The sequence below is a fragment of the Pristiophorus japonicus genome, chromosome 7, assembly GCF_044704955.1.
Source record: "Pristiophorus japonicus isolate sPriJap1 chromosome 7, sPriJap1.hap1, whole genome shotgun sequence".
In the NCBI taxonomy this organism is placed as follows: Eukaryota; Metazoa; Chordata; class Chondrichthyes; family Pristiophoridae; genus Pristiophorus; species Pristiophorus japonicus.
In genome coordinates, this window is record NC_091983.1 from 195,573,037 (window position 1) to 195,591,300 (window position 18,264).

Genomic DNA, 18,264 nt, shown 5'->3' on the forward strand with positions numbered 1-18,264 from the left:
GTAGCCCCCACCATGTGAAGAAACCAAATCTGGACACAGTATTCTCTCCGAGGCCTAACCAAAGACTTCGAAAAGGACAAAGTGGCATTCTTTATTATATAGTGAATTGTCCTGTGAATGCACCCCAAAATCCTATTCGCTTTAGCTATAGTTTCATGGCATTGATTGAGTCTTTAGAGATTGATATACTAAAACACAGAGCTCTCTTTCTTTCACTGACTTAATTTTTTTTCCCTATAGGGTGTATGTATGTTTAGAATTTGACCTGCCACGTACATAAGGCTAGCCTTTTCTAAGTTGAGGTGCCAACCTGGGGAAGCTGCAACACAGGACCACATGCATGCGAAAAAGCGGAAGCAGTATGCCATAGACAGGGCTAAACGATCCCACAATTAACGGATCAGATCAAAGCTCTGCAGTCCTGCCATATCCAGTCGTGAATGATGGTGGACAGTTAAACAAGTAACAGGAGGAGGAGGCTCCATGAATAAACCCATCCTCAATGATGGCGGAGCCCAACACATGAGTGCAAAAGACAAGGCTGAAGCGTTTGCAACCTTCTTCAGCCAGAAGTGCCAAGTGGATGATCCATATCGGCCTCCTCCTGAGGTCCCCACCATCACAGAAGCCAGTCTTCAGACATTTCAATTCACTCCACGTGATATCAAGAAAAAGCTGAGCACACTTACAGTAAAGGCAATGGGCCCCAGCAATATCCCGGCTGTCGTGCTGAAGACTTGTGCTCCAGAACTAGCCGTGCCTCTAGCCAAGCTATTCCAGTACAGCTACAACACTAGCATCTATCTGACAATTTGGAATACTACCCACAAAAAGCAGGACAAATCCAATCTGGCCAATTACCACCCCATCAGTCTACTCTCAATCATCAGCAAAATGATGGAAGTTGTCGTCGACAGTGCTATCAAGCGGCACTTACTCACCAATAACTTGGAAACATACAAAATAGATGCAGGAGGAGACCATTTGGCCCATCGAGCCTGCACCACCATTCAATATGATCATGGCTGATCATGCAACTTCAGTACCCCATTCCTGCTTTCTCTCCATACCCCTTGATCCCTTTAGCCGTAAGGGCCACATCTAAACTCCCTTTTGAATATATCTAACGAACTGGCCTCAACAACTTTCTATGGTGGAGAATTCCACAGGTTCACAATTCTCTGAGTGAAGAAATTTCTCCTCATCTCGGTCCTAAATGGCTTACCGCTTGTCCTTAGACTGTGACCCCAGGTTCTGGACTTCCCCAACAGCGGGAACATTCTTCCTGCATCTAACCTATCCAATCCTGTCAGAATTTTATGTTTCTATGAGATCCCCTCTCATTCTTCTAAATTCCAGTGAATATAAGCCTAGTCGATCTAGTCTTTCTGCATCTGTCAGTCCTGCCATCCCGGAGATCAGTCTGGTGAACCTTCGCTGCACTCCCTCAATAGCAAGAATGTCCTTCCTCAGATTAGGAGACCAAAACGGTACACAATATTCAAGGTGTAGCATCAACAAGGCTCCGTACAACTGCAGTAAGACCTCGTTGCTCCTATACTCAAATCCTCTCGCTATGAAGGCCAACATGCCATTTGCCGCCTTCACCGCCTGCTGTACCACCATGCCAACTTTCAATGACTGATGTACCATGACACCCAGCTCTCGTTGCACCTCCCCTTTTCCTAATCTGTCACCATTCAGATAATAATCTGCCTTCCTGTTTTTACCACCAAAGTGGATAACCTCACATTTATCTACATTATACTGCTTCTGCCATGCATTTGTCCACCCACCTAACCTGTCCAAGTCATCCTGTAGCCTCTTAGCATCCTCCTCACAACTCACACTGCCACCCAGCTTAGTGTCATCTGCAAACTTGGAGATATTACATTCAATTACTTTGTCTAAATCATTAATGTATATTGTAATTGGCTGGGGTCCCAGCACCGAACCTTGCGGCACCCGACTAGTCACTGCCTGCCATTCTGAAAAGGACGCATTTATTCCTACTCTTTGCTTCCTGTCTGCCAACCAGTTCTCTATCCACGTCAATACATGACCCCCCCCAATACCATGTGCTTTAATTTTGCACACTAATCTCGTGTGTGAAACCTTGTCAAAAACCTTTTGAAAGTCCAAATACACCACATCCACTGGTTCTCTCTTGTCCACTCTATTAGTTACATCCTCAAAATTCTAGAAGATTTGTGAAGCGTGATTTCCCTTTCATAAATCCATGCTGACTTGGACCGATCCTGTCACTGCGCTGCTATTAAATTTTTAATACTTGATTCCAGCATTTTCCCTGCTAACCGGTCTATAATTCCCTGTTTTCTCTCTTCCCTCCTTTTTTTAAAAATTGGAATTAAATTAGCTACCCTCCAATCCATAGGAACTGATCCAGAGTCTATAGAATGTTGGAAAATGACTACCAATGCATCCACTATTTCTATAGCCACTTCCTTACTCTGGGATGCAGACTATCAGGCCCTGGGGATTTATCGGCCTTCAATCCCATCAATTTCCCTAACACCATTTCCTGACTAATAAGGATTTCCTTCAGTTCCTCCTTCTCACTAGACCTTCGGTTCCCCAGTATTTCCGGAAGGTTATTTGTGTCTTCCTTAGTGAAGACAGAACCAAAGTATTTCTTCAATTGGTCTGCCATTTCCTTGTTCTCCATTATAAATTTACCTGATTCTGACTGCAAGGGACCTACGTTTGTCTTCCCTAATCTTTTTCTCTTCACATATCTATAGAAGCTTTTGCAGTCAGTTTTTATGTTCCCTGCAAGCTTACTCTCATATTCTATTTTCCCTCACCTAATTAAACCCTTTGTCCTCCTCTGTTGAATTCTAAATTTCTCCAGGAAATCCTCTTCCACTGTGTTGCTACCAGTTTGGTTAGCCCAATCTATATGTAGATTAAAGTCACCCATGATAATTGCTGTACCTTTATTGCACGCATCACTAATTTCCTATTTGATGCCATCCCCAACCTCACTATGACTGTTTGCTGGTCTGTACACAACTCCCACGAGCCTTTTCTGCCCTTTGGTGTTTCGCAGCTCTACCCATATAGATTCCACATCATCCAAGCTAATGTCCTTCCTTACTATTGCGTTAATCTCCTCTTTAACCAGTAATGCTACCCCATCTCCTTTTCTTTTCTGTCTATCTTTCCTGAATATTGAATATCCTTGGATGTTGAGTTCCTAGCCTTGGTCACCCAGGAGCCATGTCTCCGTAATCCCAATTACATCATATCCGCTAACAGCTATCTGCACCTTATTACGAATGCTCCTCGCATTGAGACACATAGCCTTCAGGCTTGTTTTTTTTAAACACTCTTTGTCCTTTTAGAATTATGTTGTAATGTGGCCCTTTTTGATTTTTGCCCTTGATTTCTCTGCCCTCCACTTTTCCTTATCTCCTTTCTACCTTTTGCTTCTGTGCCCATTTTACTTCCCTCTGTCTCGCTGCATAGATTCCCATCCCCCTACCATATTAGTTTAAACCCTCCCCAACAGAATTCGCAAACACTCCCCCTTGGATATCGGTTCCGATCCTGCCCAGGTGCAGACCGTCCGGTTTGTACTGGTCCCACCTCCCCCAGAATCGGTTCCAATGTCCCAGGAATTTGAATCCCTCCCTCTTGCACCATTCCTCAAGCCACGTATTCATCTTGACTATCCTGCTATTTCTACTCTGACTAGCACGTGGCACTAGTAGCAATCCTGAAATTACTACCTTTGAGGTCCTACTTTTTAATTTAACTCCTAGCTCCCTAAATTCAGCTTGTAGGACCTCATCCCGTTTTTTACCTATATCGTTGGTACCTATATGTACCACAACAGCTGGCTGTTCAGCATCCTCCTCCATAATGCCCTGCAGCCGCTCTGAGGCATCCTCGACCCTTGCACCAGGAAGGCAACATACCATCATGGAGTCTGGATTGCAGCCGCAGAAACGCCTATCTATTCGCCTTACAATAGAATCCCCTACCACTATAGCTCTCCCACTCTTTTTCCTGCCCTCCTGTGCAGCAGAGCCACTCATGGTGCCATGAACTTGGCTGCTGCTGCCTTCCCGTGATGAGCCATCTCCCATAACAGTATTCAAAGTGGTATATCTGTTTTGGAGGTTGATGACCGCAGGGGACTCCTGCACTACCTTCCTACTCCTGCTCTGCCTGATGGTCACCCATTCTCTATCAGCCTTTGTAACCTTTACCTGCGGTGTGACCAACTCACTAAACGTGCTATTCATGACATCCTCTGCATCGCGGATGCTCCATATTAAATCCATGCGCAGCTCCGGTGCCGCAATGCGGTCTGACGGGAGCTGCAGCTGGAAGTGTCCCTGATTTCCCACATAGCACAGCAGGAGCATGACACGAGTCTGGGCTCTCCTGCCATGACTTAACCCTTAAATTAACTTAATTTGGCAACAATGCCAAAGGTTTCTTACTGATATGAAAAAGAAAAACTACTCCCCAATCCACCAGCCAATCACTTAACCTCTTGGCTGTGACGTCACACTTCGATTTCTTTTTACTTCTTTGTTTTACTTTAGGCCTCGATCTCCCGCCTGCTGCTCCTCCTCCCAAACTCCGCGCCCTTTTATCCGGGAGTTCGATCTCCCAATTGCCACTCACCGATACCCAGTTTGGGTTCCGCCAGGACCACTCTGCTCCAGACCTCATTACAGCCTTGGTCCAAACATGGACAAAAGAGCTGAATTCCAGAGGTGAGGTGGGAGTGACTGCCCTTGACATCAAGGCAGCATTTGGCTGAGTGTGGCATCAAGGTGCCCCAGTAAAACTGAAGTCAATGGGAAGCAGGGGGAAAACTCTCCACTGGATGGAGTTATACCTTGCACAAAGGAAGATGGTTCTGGTGGTTGGAGATCAATCATCTCAGCCCAGGGCATTGCTGCAGGAGTTCCTCAGGGCAGTGTCCTGGGCCCAACCATCTTTAAGTGCTTCATCAATGACCTTCCCTCCATCATAAGGTCAGAAGTGGTGATGTTCTTTGATGACTGCAGTGTTTAGTGCCATTCGCAACTCCTCAGATAATGGAGCAGTCCATGCCTGCATGCAGCAAGACCTGGATGACTTGGGCTGATAAGTGGCAAGTAACATGCGTGCCATACAAGTACCAATCAGTGACTATCTCCAACAAGTGGGAGTCTAACCACCGTCCCTTGACATTCAATGGCATTGCCATCGCCGAAACACCCATCATCAATATCCTGGGAGTCACCATTGACCAGAAATTTAACTGGACCAGCCACATAAATACTGTGGCAATAAGAGCAGGTCAGTGGCTGGGTGTTCTTCAACGAGTGTCGCATCTCCTGACTCCCCAAAGCCTTTCACCATCTACAAGGCACAAGTCAGGCGCGTGATGGAATACTCTCCCCTTGCTTGGATGAGTGCAGCTCCAACAGCACTCAAGAAGCTCGACACTATCTGGGACAAAGCAGCCCGTTTGATTGGCACACCATCCACCACCTTAAACTTTCACTCCCTCCATTACTGGATTTCCATGGCTGCATTGTGTACAATCTACAAGATGTACTGCAGCAACTCACCAAGGCTTCTTCGGCAGTACCTCCCAAACTCTCGACCTCTACCACCTAGAAGACCAAGGGCAGCGGGTGCATGGGAACACCATCACCTCCACATTCCCATCCAAGTCACACACCATCCTAACTTGGAAGTATATCGCCATTCCTTCATGGGGAAGAAAAAAGGGAAATTAATCAATTGTGCATTGATTAAAAGTTAGGGCTGGATTTTCGGCTTATTTGTGCCCCATTTAGCACCATTGGCAGGGGGGGGCGTGAAACGAGCCGCACAAGATTTTGCGCCTGGGCTGAACTTTTGCCAGTGGTTTTGCGGAGGTACTAAAACTTACCGTCCCACCGCTGTTTTGACCGTTTGGATGACGTAAATCGACATGTCATCGCTGCGCTAGTGCCCCGGCTTAACTTTCGAGCATTTTGCCTGATTTAGCGTCTGCCCGAGAACCCACCCATAAAAACCAGATGGACCCAGGGCGCACAAGGCACTAATGGCGCCATGTTGAAAGTGGAGGAAAAAGTCGCAGTTGAGAGTGATTCAAAGGATTGGGAGAAGAACACTGCGTTACTGAATACTTTTGATTGTGAAGTTTAGGTGAGTTTCTAGTTTGTTTTCTAAAGGACATTTTAAAAGATGGGGGCCATGCTAGGTCGGGAGTCAGTAATCTTCGCTGCTATATTCATATGGCTTCAAGCTGGAAGAAGGTTTATTGTTGATCGTTTGCAAAGTAATAGAAGAGGTCGCAGACATATGGGGAAGAGGCCTTACCCCCCCGCCCCCCCCGCACAAACGAGTTTACAGGGAACATTGCTCATACCTCCAGCTCTCTGAGGCACAGTCAGTTAGAAGGCTGTGCTTATAAAAAGAGGTGGTCACAGAAATATGCCAGCTCATACAGGCAGACCTACAGCCTACCAGTGGCAACAGGACTGCACTGCCAGTCAAGGTGAAGGTGACTGGGGCACTTGCCTTCTCTGCCTCTGGCTCCTTTCAGGCATCAGCGGGGGACATATGCTCCATCTCGCAGCACACTACACATTGCTGCATTCGCCAGATGACTAGTGCACTGTACGCACGCAGGATGCTTTATAAACTTCCCAATGACCAGGGAGACACAAAATGAGAGGGCTGTAGGTTTTGGATGATTTGCTGGCTACCCCAAGGTTGTGGGTGCCCTTGACTTTACGCACCTCGCCCTGCGAGCACCTTTACAGAATGCAGAGGTTTACCGAAACCAAAAGGGATTCCACTCCATGAACATACAGATCATCTGCGACCATACTCAGCTCATCATGGCAGTCAGTGCCCAATATCCGGGGAGCATCCATGATGCTTTCATCATGCATGAGAGCAGTGTCTCACGCATGTTCCAGCGTCAACCATAAGATCAGAGATAGATGCTCAGGGGACAAAGGTTACGGCCTCGCCACCTGGCACATGACACCCCCCCCAATCACTGGAACCCTCAGACAGAAGCCGAGCATCGCTATAATGAGAGCCATGCAACATCGTCGAACGGACAATTGGAGTGCTCAAGCAGCGTTTTCGTTGCCTGGACCACTCTGGAGGCTGCCTGCAATACTCCCCTCAGCAGATCTTGGAGTTTAGTGTGGTGTGCTGCATGCTACACAACTTAGCCATCATGAGAGGATTGCAGGATCACCTCAGGAGAAACGGGGGGGGGGGGGGAGGAGGAGGAAGAGGAGCCTGATGAGGAACCCATGCCACCACAACCAAAGGGAGCCATCATGGAGATTTTGCCATTGCAAAAGCCTTACGTGGGCAGCTCATAATGGAATGCTTTGTTTACCATGTTGACTATTCCCCCTCTTATTCTGCAAATGAAACACTACACATGACTGGTTAAAGTGCACAAGAAAATATATTCGACATTGTGAGACTTAAATACAATAAAATGAGCTGCATCCAGCAGTGTGATAATTCAGCAGCATTATCAACATAATCCAGTGTAATTTAATAATATAATACTTTAATAATATAATCTGTAACATAATATGTAACATAAAACATACAATGCACCCAGCACCAACAACATAACGCAGCATCATCATATCCTGCCCCACTATTTTTCCCAACGTCTTTTGCCCCCCCCCTTCCTCTTATTACCCTCCCTTGCTTGCTGCTCCTACTCAGTGATACCAAGATGTCATGCAGCAAAGCTAACAGAGTGCTGCTGTGTTGGGGAGAGACAATAGAGACGCCGTCTGGGGACACACTGCAACAGCTCGTGGTGTGGAAGGCCTGGCCTCTGACTGGCTAGCCTCTTCACCGGCGTCGCCAGTCACATGTGGTTTGTGTGTGACCGTGGGAAACGCAGAGGGTAGGCATGGACTGCATTACCTGCTCAAGCTGAAGCAAAGCTTGTGCCTGTGATGCAAGGGTTCGCGTCAATCTCTCCAGGACTCCACTGTCATTGCTGGAGGCCACCAGCCTCGTGGGCATTGATGGCCTCGCTGGTATCACGGCTAGCACTGACAACCTGCTCCTAATGGCCGCTTTGATACTGTCGATGCTCGTGTGAATCCTACCCAAGACATCAAGGAGCTGATGGCTGACCTGGATGCTCTCCCTGGACATTCCCACCATGACCAGTTCCACGTATGCCTATCTGTTAGCAGACTGACTTTGCCTACTCGCCCTCTGGAGAAATGGCCTGCGGGATTCAACCGCGGCACTGCGTTGCTGCACGCCCTTGGTCCTAGAAGCCTCTATTTTATCGAAGCCCGAGAACATCACGTCGTCCTCAGGAATTGAGTGCTGATGGTGGAACAGAGGTGGATGGCCTGATGTGGAGTGGTCCTTTGAGGGATGCTGCGCCTGTGACTCGTCATCTGGAAGTAGAAAGCAAAAGACGAGAGGTTAGCAGCAGGGTAGGGGGCAGGGTGACATGAGGAAGGTCGAATAGCACAGGCTCATTTGAAGGACCACTGTGACTCCATTCTATCCAGAGACACTACAGGACATTGCCCCAACCTTTCCCAGAGAATGTGCAGGAATTATCCTCAGTATCCGACCGAGGGTCATAGGAACATAGAAAATAGATGCAGGAGTAGGCCATTCGGCCCTTCTAGCCTGCACCGCCATTCAATGAGTTCATGGCTGAACATGCAACTTCAGTATCCCGGGAATCAGTTTGGTGAACCTTCGCTGCAATCCCTCATTAGCAAGAATGTCCTTCCTCAAGTTAGGAGACCAAAACTGTACACAATACTCCAGGTGTGGCCTCACCAAGGCCCTGTACAACTGTAACAACACCTCCCTGCCCCTGTACTCAAATCCCCTCGCTATGAAGGACAACATGCCATTTGCTTTCTTAACCGCCTGCTGTACCTGCATGCCAACCTTCAATGACTGATGTACCATAACACCCAGGTCTCGTTGCACCTCCCCTTTTCCTAATCTGTCACCATTCAGATAATAGTCTGTGTCTCTGTTTTTACCACCAAAGTGGATAACCTCACATTTATCCACATTATACTTCATCTGCCATGCATTTGCCCACTCACCTAACCTATCCAAGTCACTCTGCAGCCTCGTAGCATCCTCCTCGCAGCTCACACTGCCACCCAACTTAGTGTCCTCCGCAAATTTGGAGATACTACATTTAATCCCCTCGTTTAAATCATTAACGTACAATATAAACAGCTGGGGCCCCAGCACAGAACCTTGCGGTACCCCACTAGTCACTGCCTGCCATTCTGAAAAGTACCCATTTATACTCCTACTCTTTGCTTCCTGTCTTCCAACCAGTTCTTAATCCACGTCAGCACACTACCCCCAATCCCATGTGCTTTAACTTTGCACATTAATCTCTTGTGTGGGACCTTGTCGAAAGCTTTCTGAAAGTCCAAATACACCACATCAACTGGTTCTCCCTTGTCCACTCTACTCGAAACATCCTCAAAAAATTCCAGATTTGTCAAGCAGGATTTCCCTTTCACAAATCCATGCTGACTTGGACCCATCATGTCACCTCTTTCCAAATGCGCTGCTATGACATCCTTAATAATTGATTCCATCATTTTACCCACTACTGATGTCAGGCTGACCGGTCTATAATTCCCTGTTTTCTCTCTCCCTCCTTTTTAAAAAGTGGGGTTACATTGGCTATCATCCACTCCATAGGAACTGATCCAGAGTCTATGGAATGTTGGAAAATGACTGTCAATGCATCCGCTATTTCCAAGGCCACCTCCTTAAGTACTCTGGGATGCAGTTCATCAGGCTCTGGGGATTTATCGGCCTTCAATCCCATCAATTTCCCCAACACAATTTCCCGACCAATAAGGATTTCCCTCAGTTCCTCCTCTTAGTAGACCCTCTGACCCCTTTTATATCCGGAAGGTTGTTTGTGTCCTCCTTCGTGAATACCGAACCAAAGTACTTGTTCAATTGGTCCGCCATTTCTTTGTTCCCCGTTATGACTTCCCCTGATTCTGACTGCAGGGGACCTACATTTGTCTTTACTAACCTTTTTCTCTTTACATATCTATGGAAACTTTTGCAGTACATCTTAATGTTCCCTGCAAGCTTCCTCTCGTACTCTATTTTCCCTGCCCTAATCAACCCCTTTGTCCTCCTCTGCTGAGTTCTACATTTCTCCCAGTCCCCGGGTTCGCTGCTATTTCTGGCCAATTTGTATGCCATTTCCTTGGCTTTAATACTATCCCTGATTTCCCTTGATAGCCACAGTTGAGCCACCTTCCCTATTTTATTTTTACGCCACTCAGGGATGTACAATTGTTGTAGTTCATCCATGCGGTCTCTAACTGTCTGCCATTGCCCATCCACAGTCAACCCCTTAAGTATCATTCGCCAATCTATCCTAGCCAATTCACGCCTCATACCTTCAAAGTTACCCTTCTTTAAGTTCTGGACCATGGTCTCTGAATTAACTGTTTTATTCTCCATCCTAATGTAGAATTCCACCATATTATGGTCACTCTTTCCCAAGGGGCCTGGCACGAGATTGCTAATGAATCCTCTCTCATTACACAACACCCAGTCTAAGATGACCTCCCCCCTAGTTGGTTCCTCGACATATTGGTCTAGAAAACCATCCCTTATGCACTCCAGGAAATGCTCCTCCACCGTATTGCTTCCAGTTTGGTTAGCCCAATCTATATGCACATTAAAGTCACCCATGATACCTGCGGCACCTTTATTGCATGCAACCCTAATTTCCTGTTTGATGCCCTCCCCAACATCACTACTATTGTTTGGAGGTCTGTACACAACTCCCACTAACGTTTTTTGCCCTTTGATGTTCTGCAGCTCTACCCATATAGATTCCACATCATCCAAGCTAATGTCCTTCCTAACTATTGCATTAATCTCCTCTTTAACCAGCAATGCTACCCCACCTCCTTTTCCTTTTATTCTATCCTTCCTGAATGTTGAATACCCTTGGATGTTGAGTTCCCAGCCCTGATCATCCTAGAGCCACGTCTCTGTAATCCCAATCACATTATATCTGTTAACATCTATTTGCACAATTAATTCATCCACCTTATTATGGATACACCTTGCATTGAGACACAAAACCTTCAGGCTTGTTTTTTTAACACCCTTTGTCCTTTTAGAATTATGATGTAGTGTGGCCCTTTTTGTTTCTTGCCTCTGTTTACTCTGCCTTCCACTATTGCTTTTTACCTTTCTACCATCTGTTTCTGACTCCATATTACTTCACCCTATCTCGCTGCATAGGTTCCCATTCCCCCTGCCATATTAGTTTAAACACTCCCAAACTGCATTCGCAAATGTTACCCCTTGGACATCAGTTCCAGTCCTGCCCAAGTGCAGACCGTCCCTTTTGTACAGGTCCCACTTCCCCCAGAACTGGTTCCAATGTCTCAGGAATTTGAATCCCTCCCTCTTGCACCACTGCTCAAGCCACGTATTTATTCTAACTATCCTGCTCCCTCTACTCTGACTAGCACGTGGCACTGGTAGCAATCCAGAGATTACTACCTTTGAGGTCCTACTTTTTAATTTAACTCCAAGCTCCCTAAATTCAGCTTGTAGGACCTCGTCCTGCTTCTTACCTATATCGTTGGTACCTACATGTACCATAACAAATGGCTGTTCACCCTCCCTCTCCAGAATGCCCCCAGTGGCAGCTACCTGACCTGTGACGCCGATGAGGCCTGCTATTCTGTCCTCCATGTCAGTGAGTGGCAGGGTCAGAGGCGGACCACCGCCTATCCACACCTACTTGGGCCGATTATGAGACTTCTTTGCCTGCCAAGATGAAAATGGGAATGGTTATAAGAGGGTTCATCTGCTCTTGTGGCACAGATAGCCACCAAAGCACTTATACCATACTGTCTGAATGTAATGCAGTCCTCTGTTTAATGGCCTTGGAAGTTGTACATGGTTCATTAGCAGGACAATGAAGTGGGGAGCAATTTTGAGATCTCAGAAAACAATCTTAATAATGTGTAAAGATTATTCATGGCAAATAGGGTGCTGAACTAAGCCTACCTAACTATGTGTCATGCATTTTAGGAGGCAACACACAGAGTGCTGAGAGACACCAACAGCATGAGAACAAATAGTGTGTCAGATTTATAATTGAAGTAATGAAGAAGTGCATGAATTAAAATTGTACTCACTGACGACCCTTGTCAGATCATTGAATTTCTTTCGGCACCTTGTGCCAGTTCTGACCACAGTATCTGAGGCAGAGACCACCAGAGATTTCCCTCCAGATCCTTTTAAATATGGATGGCAGTGGTCTAGATCCACCCCGAAGATGCAACTCCTGTCATCTTCGTTCCACAGCCCCCACTAGAGCTTCATTAGTCTCGTGGCTGAATTGCCTAGCACGCTGTCTGGAATCGTCGTCCTCCATGATCAAAATCTAAATGTAAAATGGCTGCTTCAGCCCCGGTTGTACTGCGACTGGAGACCAGACCAGAAGCGCGAGGAGAGGGGAAAAAAATTTGCGCATGAGCAGAACAGGTGATTTTTCCAGCACCGGAACTTTCAGCTCCCAAGTGTATGGGGCAACGCCGGAGTTAACGCTAACCCTCCTCATGAAGTTTCATTCGCCGAAAGTTCCTCGCTCTGGTGCTAACAACGTTAAGAGCAGATGCAACCTCTTATAATCATTTTTGGCACATTATTAATAAACTTAGAGTTTGAAGTACTTGCAGCTACTGAGAACATTGGCATTACTGGTATCACAGAAACATGTAAGCGAGCAGAAGATAGTCGGGCTAGAGTATAGAATGTTTTTTTGAATGATAGCCTTGTTAAGGTAACTGGAGGAGTAGCATTAATATAAAGGAGTGATGTAATGAATTTTGATAGGGTGGCTATAATTGTATAAGGAGGGTAGCAGTTTCCAGGACAGAAAAAAGTCAGACAGTTGAGTAGATGAAGAATTGTTGTATGACTGAGAAGCACTATGCTCTGCAGTCCACGCATAATGAGATGAAGCTTCTAGTAGAGACTGCGTTAGTTTGTAAGGAAAAAAATTCAAACAATATTTTAGTCATTATCAACATTTCCAACAGAACAGAGCTCTTCCAATGTTTTGGGAGAGGAAGGTTAATTGGTTGACTCACGAAAGTATTTATCTGAATAAACTGACTTTTTTTTAAACCAATTGGTGCATTTTCATATTGCAGCTACTTGTTTTTTAGAACCTCCATTAATATTGTGTGGGGGACACTGTGAGCTCATTTTTCTACAAAAAGAAGCTTGGTTAAATTGCTAAGGAACCAAAATGGCTGGCAGTGCTGCTGGAAGAGTTGTCATCCTCAAAGCTCAATGTGACTAGTCACCCTCCTGATTACAGGGATATGTATTTTATCTTTTAATGTTGTGTGAAATTAAAAATAGAAGAGAGAGATATGCACTTACATAGAGAAGATCAGCTGCATAGTTATATAGGATGTATGGCACAGAAATAGGCCATTCAGCCCAGCTAGCCCTTGCCGGCATTGACCATTACTGAATCAGGATTGCTGCATCATTCATTCGGCTGTGGGAAATTTAGAACATGCTTATTAGGAGCTCAGTACAATTTCTCCTATTTCTTCTGTGTTTCATGCATGTATTAGAATATGAGACACACAGAGCTGTCTCTACCCCCTATTTTGTGCCATTTATAATGAAAAAATGAATACTATTCTGATCGGCCATTAGAGCTCACAAAAATGCATGATTTTTTGAATCATAGATCTTTTACTAATCAAATGTGAATTAAAAAGAAATAAAACCTTTACAAATAATTTTAAAACTTAGTGATTTTCTTACAGAACTGGATTTGTAAATTCTCAAATTTTAACTTTTAGATATTTAGATATCAAATCAAAGTATTGTCATTTTTAAAGTGCCATTATAATTCTTTTTTAGAAACGTGAAAAAAGAAAACATGAGAGGATATTGAGTGAAGCGCTGTTTTCTGCCGTTACATATCTGAACCAGTTTCTACCACCGGAGTATGGCATTCAGTATATTGCATGGGACATGGCCAAATACACAAAAAGGTAAAATGTTTAATATAATTCTGATTGACGATCATACAAAACTGTTTTAAATTCAACTCTGGTCACTTTTTGAGTTCCTGAGCAAACTGTTTTGCCTGACTGTTTAAGGTCTTCAAAGAATTCTGCTGGGTTTTTAAATATCTGTACAAATCTCTTCAGAATAACCACTTTTTGTACACTTAAATATGTGGAATTTAATATGATATTTTATAATACTTATCGTTTCCAAATATTATTTATTTCTTTGTAGTGATGTAATATTATCTCCTTTTGCACATTTTAATTAAAATGTCAGTCATTTTAATTTTAATTTTAATTATATTTTAATTTAAATTTAGTGTCAGTTATGGCTCAGTGGGTAGCACTCTCGCCTCTGAGTCAGAAGGTTGTGTGCATTCAAGGGCCCAAATTTCCCCATGAGTTGCACCGTTTTTTTGATTGTAATTTGATTTTTCTGGTGTATCTTTTTAGTTGCAAATATGACCATTTAATTTGCGCCAGTGTAAGTGATTTAGTTCGGTTTTTTGTTAGGTCAGTTTTTTTTCCCAGCCACTTACACCATTTATGCCAATTTGGCCAGAAAAAAGTTGTACTAAACTAACTTAGGGCAGCGTATGTGTCCACTTTTGTCCACACAGAAAGACCTTAAGGAATCGGCGCAAGTAACTACATTTAAAGCACCACCAAGCACCAAACAAAGCACAAAAAGTAATAAGCAATCAATAAATAACAAATAAAAAAAATAGAAGGAACCCAGCACCTAAAGCACCAAAATCAATCAGTAAATAACAAATAAAAAATAGAACTCCTACCTTAGGGAACGCAGTGGGCCACTGATGAGGGACAGGGCTAGGGACAGCGTGCTTCGGCCCCTCCCACACAGCCTGCAGCACGCGTTTGCCGAAACGGCCTGCCAGGAGCAGAGGTCCCGGCACTGTTTTCAGCGCCAGGACCACGCTCCGCCCCCTCTCTTTCTTCTGCGCCATGCCAGCTCCACAGATGGCCCGAGAATCAGCCATGATCTCTCGGATTTTTTTTTGCCGCTGCTTCTGAGGTAAAGTGTCGGCGGGGGGGTGCTCAGCGATGCGCCGAAAAAACCGGAGGGCCAAATTTGGGCCCCAAGTTCCATTCCAGGGACTTGAGCACAAAATAATCTAGACTGACACTCATGCAGTGCTGACGGAGCACTGCACTGTCAGAGGTGCCGTCTTTCGGATGAGATGTTAAACTGAGACGTCTGCTCTCTCAAGTGGACGTAAAAGATCCAATGGGACTATTTTGAAGAAGAGCAAGGGAGTTATCCCCAGTATCCTGGTCAATATTTAACCCTCAATCAACACAACAACAAAGACAGATTATCTGGTCGTTATCACATTGCTCTTTGTGGGAGCTTGCTTGTGTGCAAATTGGCTGCCCCGTTTCCTACATTACAACAGTGACTACACTCCAAAAGTACTTCATTGGCTGTAAAGTGCTTTGAGATGTCCGGTGGTCGTGAAAGGCACTATATAAATCCAAGGCTTTCTTTTTAAAATGCGCAGAAAATGTTGTTGGATATGATTTGATAAAGGTTTTTGGTGACCAAGTATTATTTAGGCTCTGAATCCTGAATTCAACTTACACTAAGATGATCATAGCCACCTCCTTCCTGCTTCTGGCACTTTGATAGTCCTACTCTGAGGCATTTAGGATGCTGGGCAAAGAAAGTTCATATTGTTGCAAATGTAGAGTTCTCTTATGAGTTTGGACTTCAAGTACACAGTTTAGAATAGAGGGCTTTTTGCACCATATCTCTCATTCTGTACCTTACTTGGTAACATTTTGCAGTCCCACTAGGTCCCAGAAATGGAAAATTGTTCTATTCCCCGTGGCGCACAAACATTCATTCAAATTCAATTCTATATGCAGATGGTTATATCCGGAGTTAAAAGCAGAACTCATAATAAATAGGCGACTGCCACACCCTAATATTTTGCTCTTCCAGAATTTTAAATTGATCGCATATAATTATAATGGAAGTCATCTCTCTGAAGGTTATGATCTGCAATTAGTACTATTGCTAGTGGCCATTAATGACTTCTGCACTTTGAACTTTTAAAAGGTCTAACAATTAACCCTGATTGTAATGAATTGCTTGCTGGAATTTATGTGGGATTCTCCTTATGGCCTCTGTCTATCAGATGACATCACATATTAAACACATTATTGCAGACTAAAATAACTTTCAATTTATTAAATAATGCAAAAGGTTAATTTATTTTCCAAACCAGATAGTTAAATGGAAGCAGAAAACACATGGAAAATAATTAATAGTACAATATTTGACGTGCAATAATAAAGCTGTCCAAAATAGATCTTTCCAAAATCATAACTGCCTCTGCTAAATCATTGCATAACCAATGATGATCACTGCGACCCTCTGCTGCAGGTGTTATACTGCTGTCTTCCTGTAAATACTAACTGCCATAGATCGGCATCCCCATGCAGCAAGCAATCACCAGTTCCAGTTAACTTATGAATACAGGCAATTATGTCACTATGGGGATTGCCCTTCTGCTCCTCCCCACCACCCCCACCAAGGAAATGTACTGTCTCTAGAAAATGTTTTATATTTTTCTCCACCAACAAGAAGACAAAGGAACTTTGTCTCAACTACAGCTAGAAACATAGAAACATAGAAAATAGGTGCAGGAGTAGGCCATTCGGCCCTTCGAGCCTGACCGCCATCCAATGAGTTCATGGCTGAACATGCAACTTCAGTACCCCATTCCTGCTTTCTCGCCATACCCCTTGATCCCCCTAGTAGTAAGGACTACATCTAACTGAAGTCACATTATTCCTTCTATCTAAAGTCACATCAAAAAAAACATATACTATAGAAATGTTACATTGTGTATATGACTGAGCTCTGCTTCTATCATGGATGCTGTAGGATAAGAATATTATTTTCGGCAGCACCATCTTCAATCTTAATCAGGAAACATTGTTATAAAAATAGTCTCCATCCTTGAATGTATAATTAATTTTGTGTTGCTGTTTTATAGATGTGCAAATAGAACTTTCAAAAGGTAACTCTTTGATCTGTCTGTCTTCAGTAAATTGTGCAATGTCTTGGATCGGCTGAGCGTAATTGCAGAAGATGTTGTGAAAAGGACAGGCTTCTTTGTAAATCATCCTGATTTTTATTGTAACACCTTACGACCGGGTGTAAGGTAAGACTGAATGCAAATTGAATTGGATAGCTACATCCGTACCATCAAGCCGAGTAAGATGCGAGACATAGGCCCCAAGTTTCCACATGATTTGCTCCTGATTTTTAGGAGCAACTGGTTTAGAACGGAGTATCTTAGAAATTCAAATTCTCGTCATTTAGTTTGCTCCAGTTCTAGTCAGTTAGAACAGTTTCACTTTTGAACAGAATTTTTTTTTCAAAAGGGGGCGTGTCCGGCCACTTACGCCTGTTTTCAAAGTTTTATCAGTGAAAACTTACTCCAAACTAACTTAGAATGGAGTAAGTGAAGATTTTTGTACGCTAGAAAAAACCTTGTCGACCCTTTAGAAAATCAGGCGTAGGTTACAAATTAGGCGTAGGGAATGGAGGGGGGGTGTTTAAAGGGAAGTTTACAAACATTAAACACTTCAGTTTTACAAATAAAGAGCCATCATCAATAATAAATGATAAATACATCAACAAATCAACCAATAAATCAATCCAAAAAAATTAATAAGAAATAATTTTTTTTTTTAAATCAATAAATAAAACATTTTCTACTTACCGACTGCAGCACCGGGAGCCCTCCAACAGCGTGCTGGGATGCCCCCCCCCAGTGTGTCTCTGTCAGTGTCTCTATCTCTCTGTCTGTCTGTGTGTCTCTCATTCTCTGTCAGTGTCTGTGTTTCTGACAGCGAGGGGAGGGATGGGGGAGAAGGGGGAGGGATGGGGGAGAAGGGGGAGGGATGGGGGAGATAGGAGGAGATGGGGAAGGGGAAGGAGGAAGGAGATGGGGAGGGGGGGGGAGAAGGGGAAGGGAGGCTGAACGGGCCGGGCCCGAGACGTCGGGCAGGGCCCGTCCCCAGCACCAGATTTACAGGTAGGTGGCGTTGGGTCGGGTCGGGGGGGTGGTGGGAGGGAGGTCGGTTCGGTTCGAGTCGGGGG

The 18,264-nt window shown here is 44.5% G+C and overlaps 1 protein-coding gene across 1 annotated transcript in view; it reads left to right on the forward strand.

The window, feature by feature from the left end:
* The window catches only part of fig4a (FIG4 phosphoinositide 5-phosphatase a), a 142,192-nt gene that overhangs the window by 60,659 nt on the left and 63,269 nt on the right, over positions 1 to 18,264 (forward strand). The window contains exons 12-13 of the mRNA XM_070885676.1: positions 13,975 to 14,108; positions 17,204 to 17,320. Coding sequence (XP_070741777.1) covers positions 13,975 to 14,108; positions 17,204 to 17,320 — 251 coding nt within the window. The remainder of the gene's footprint in view (positions 1 to 13,974; positions 14,109 to 17,203; positions 17,321 to 18,264) is intronic.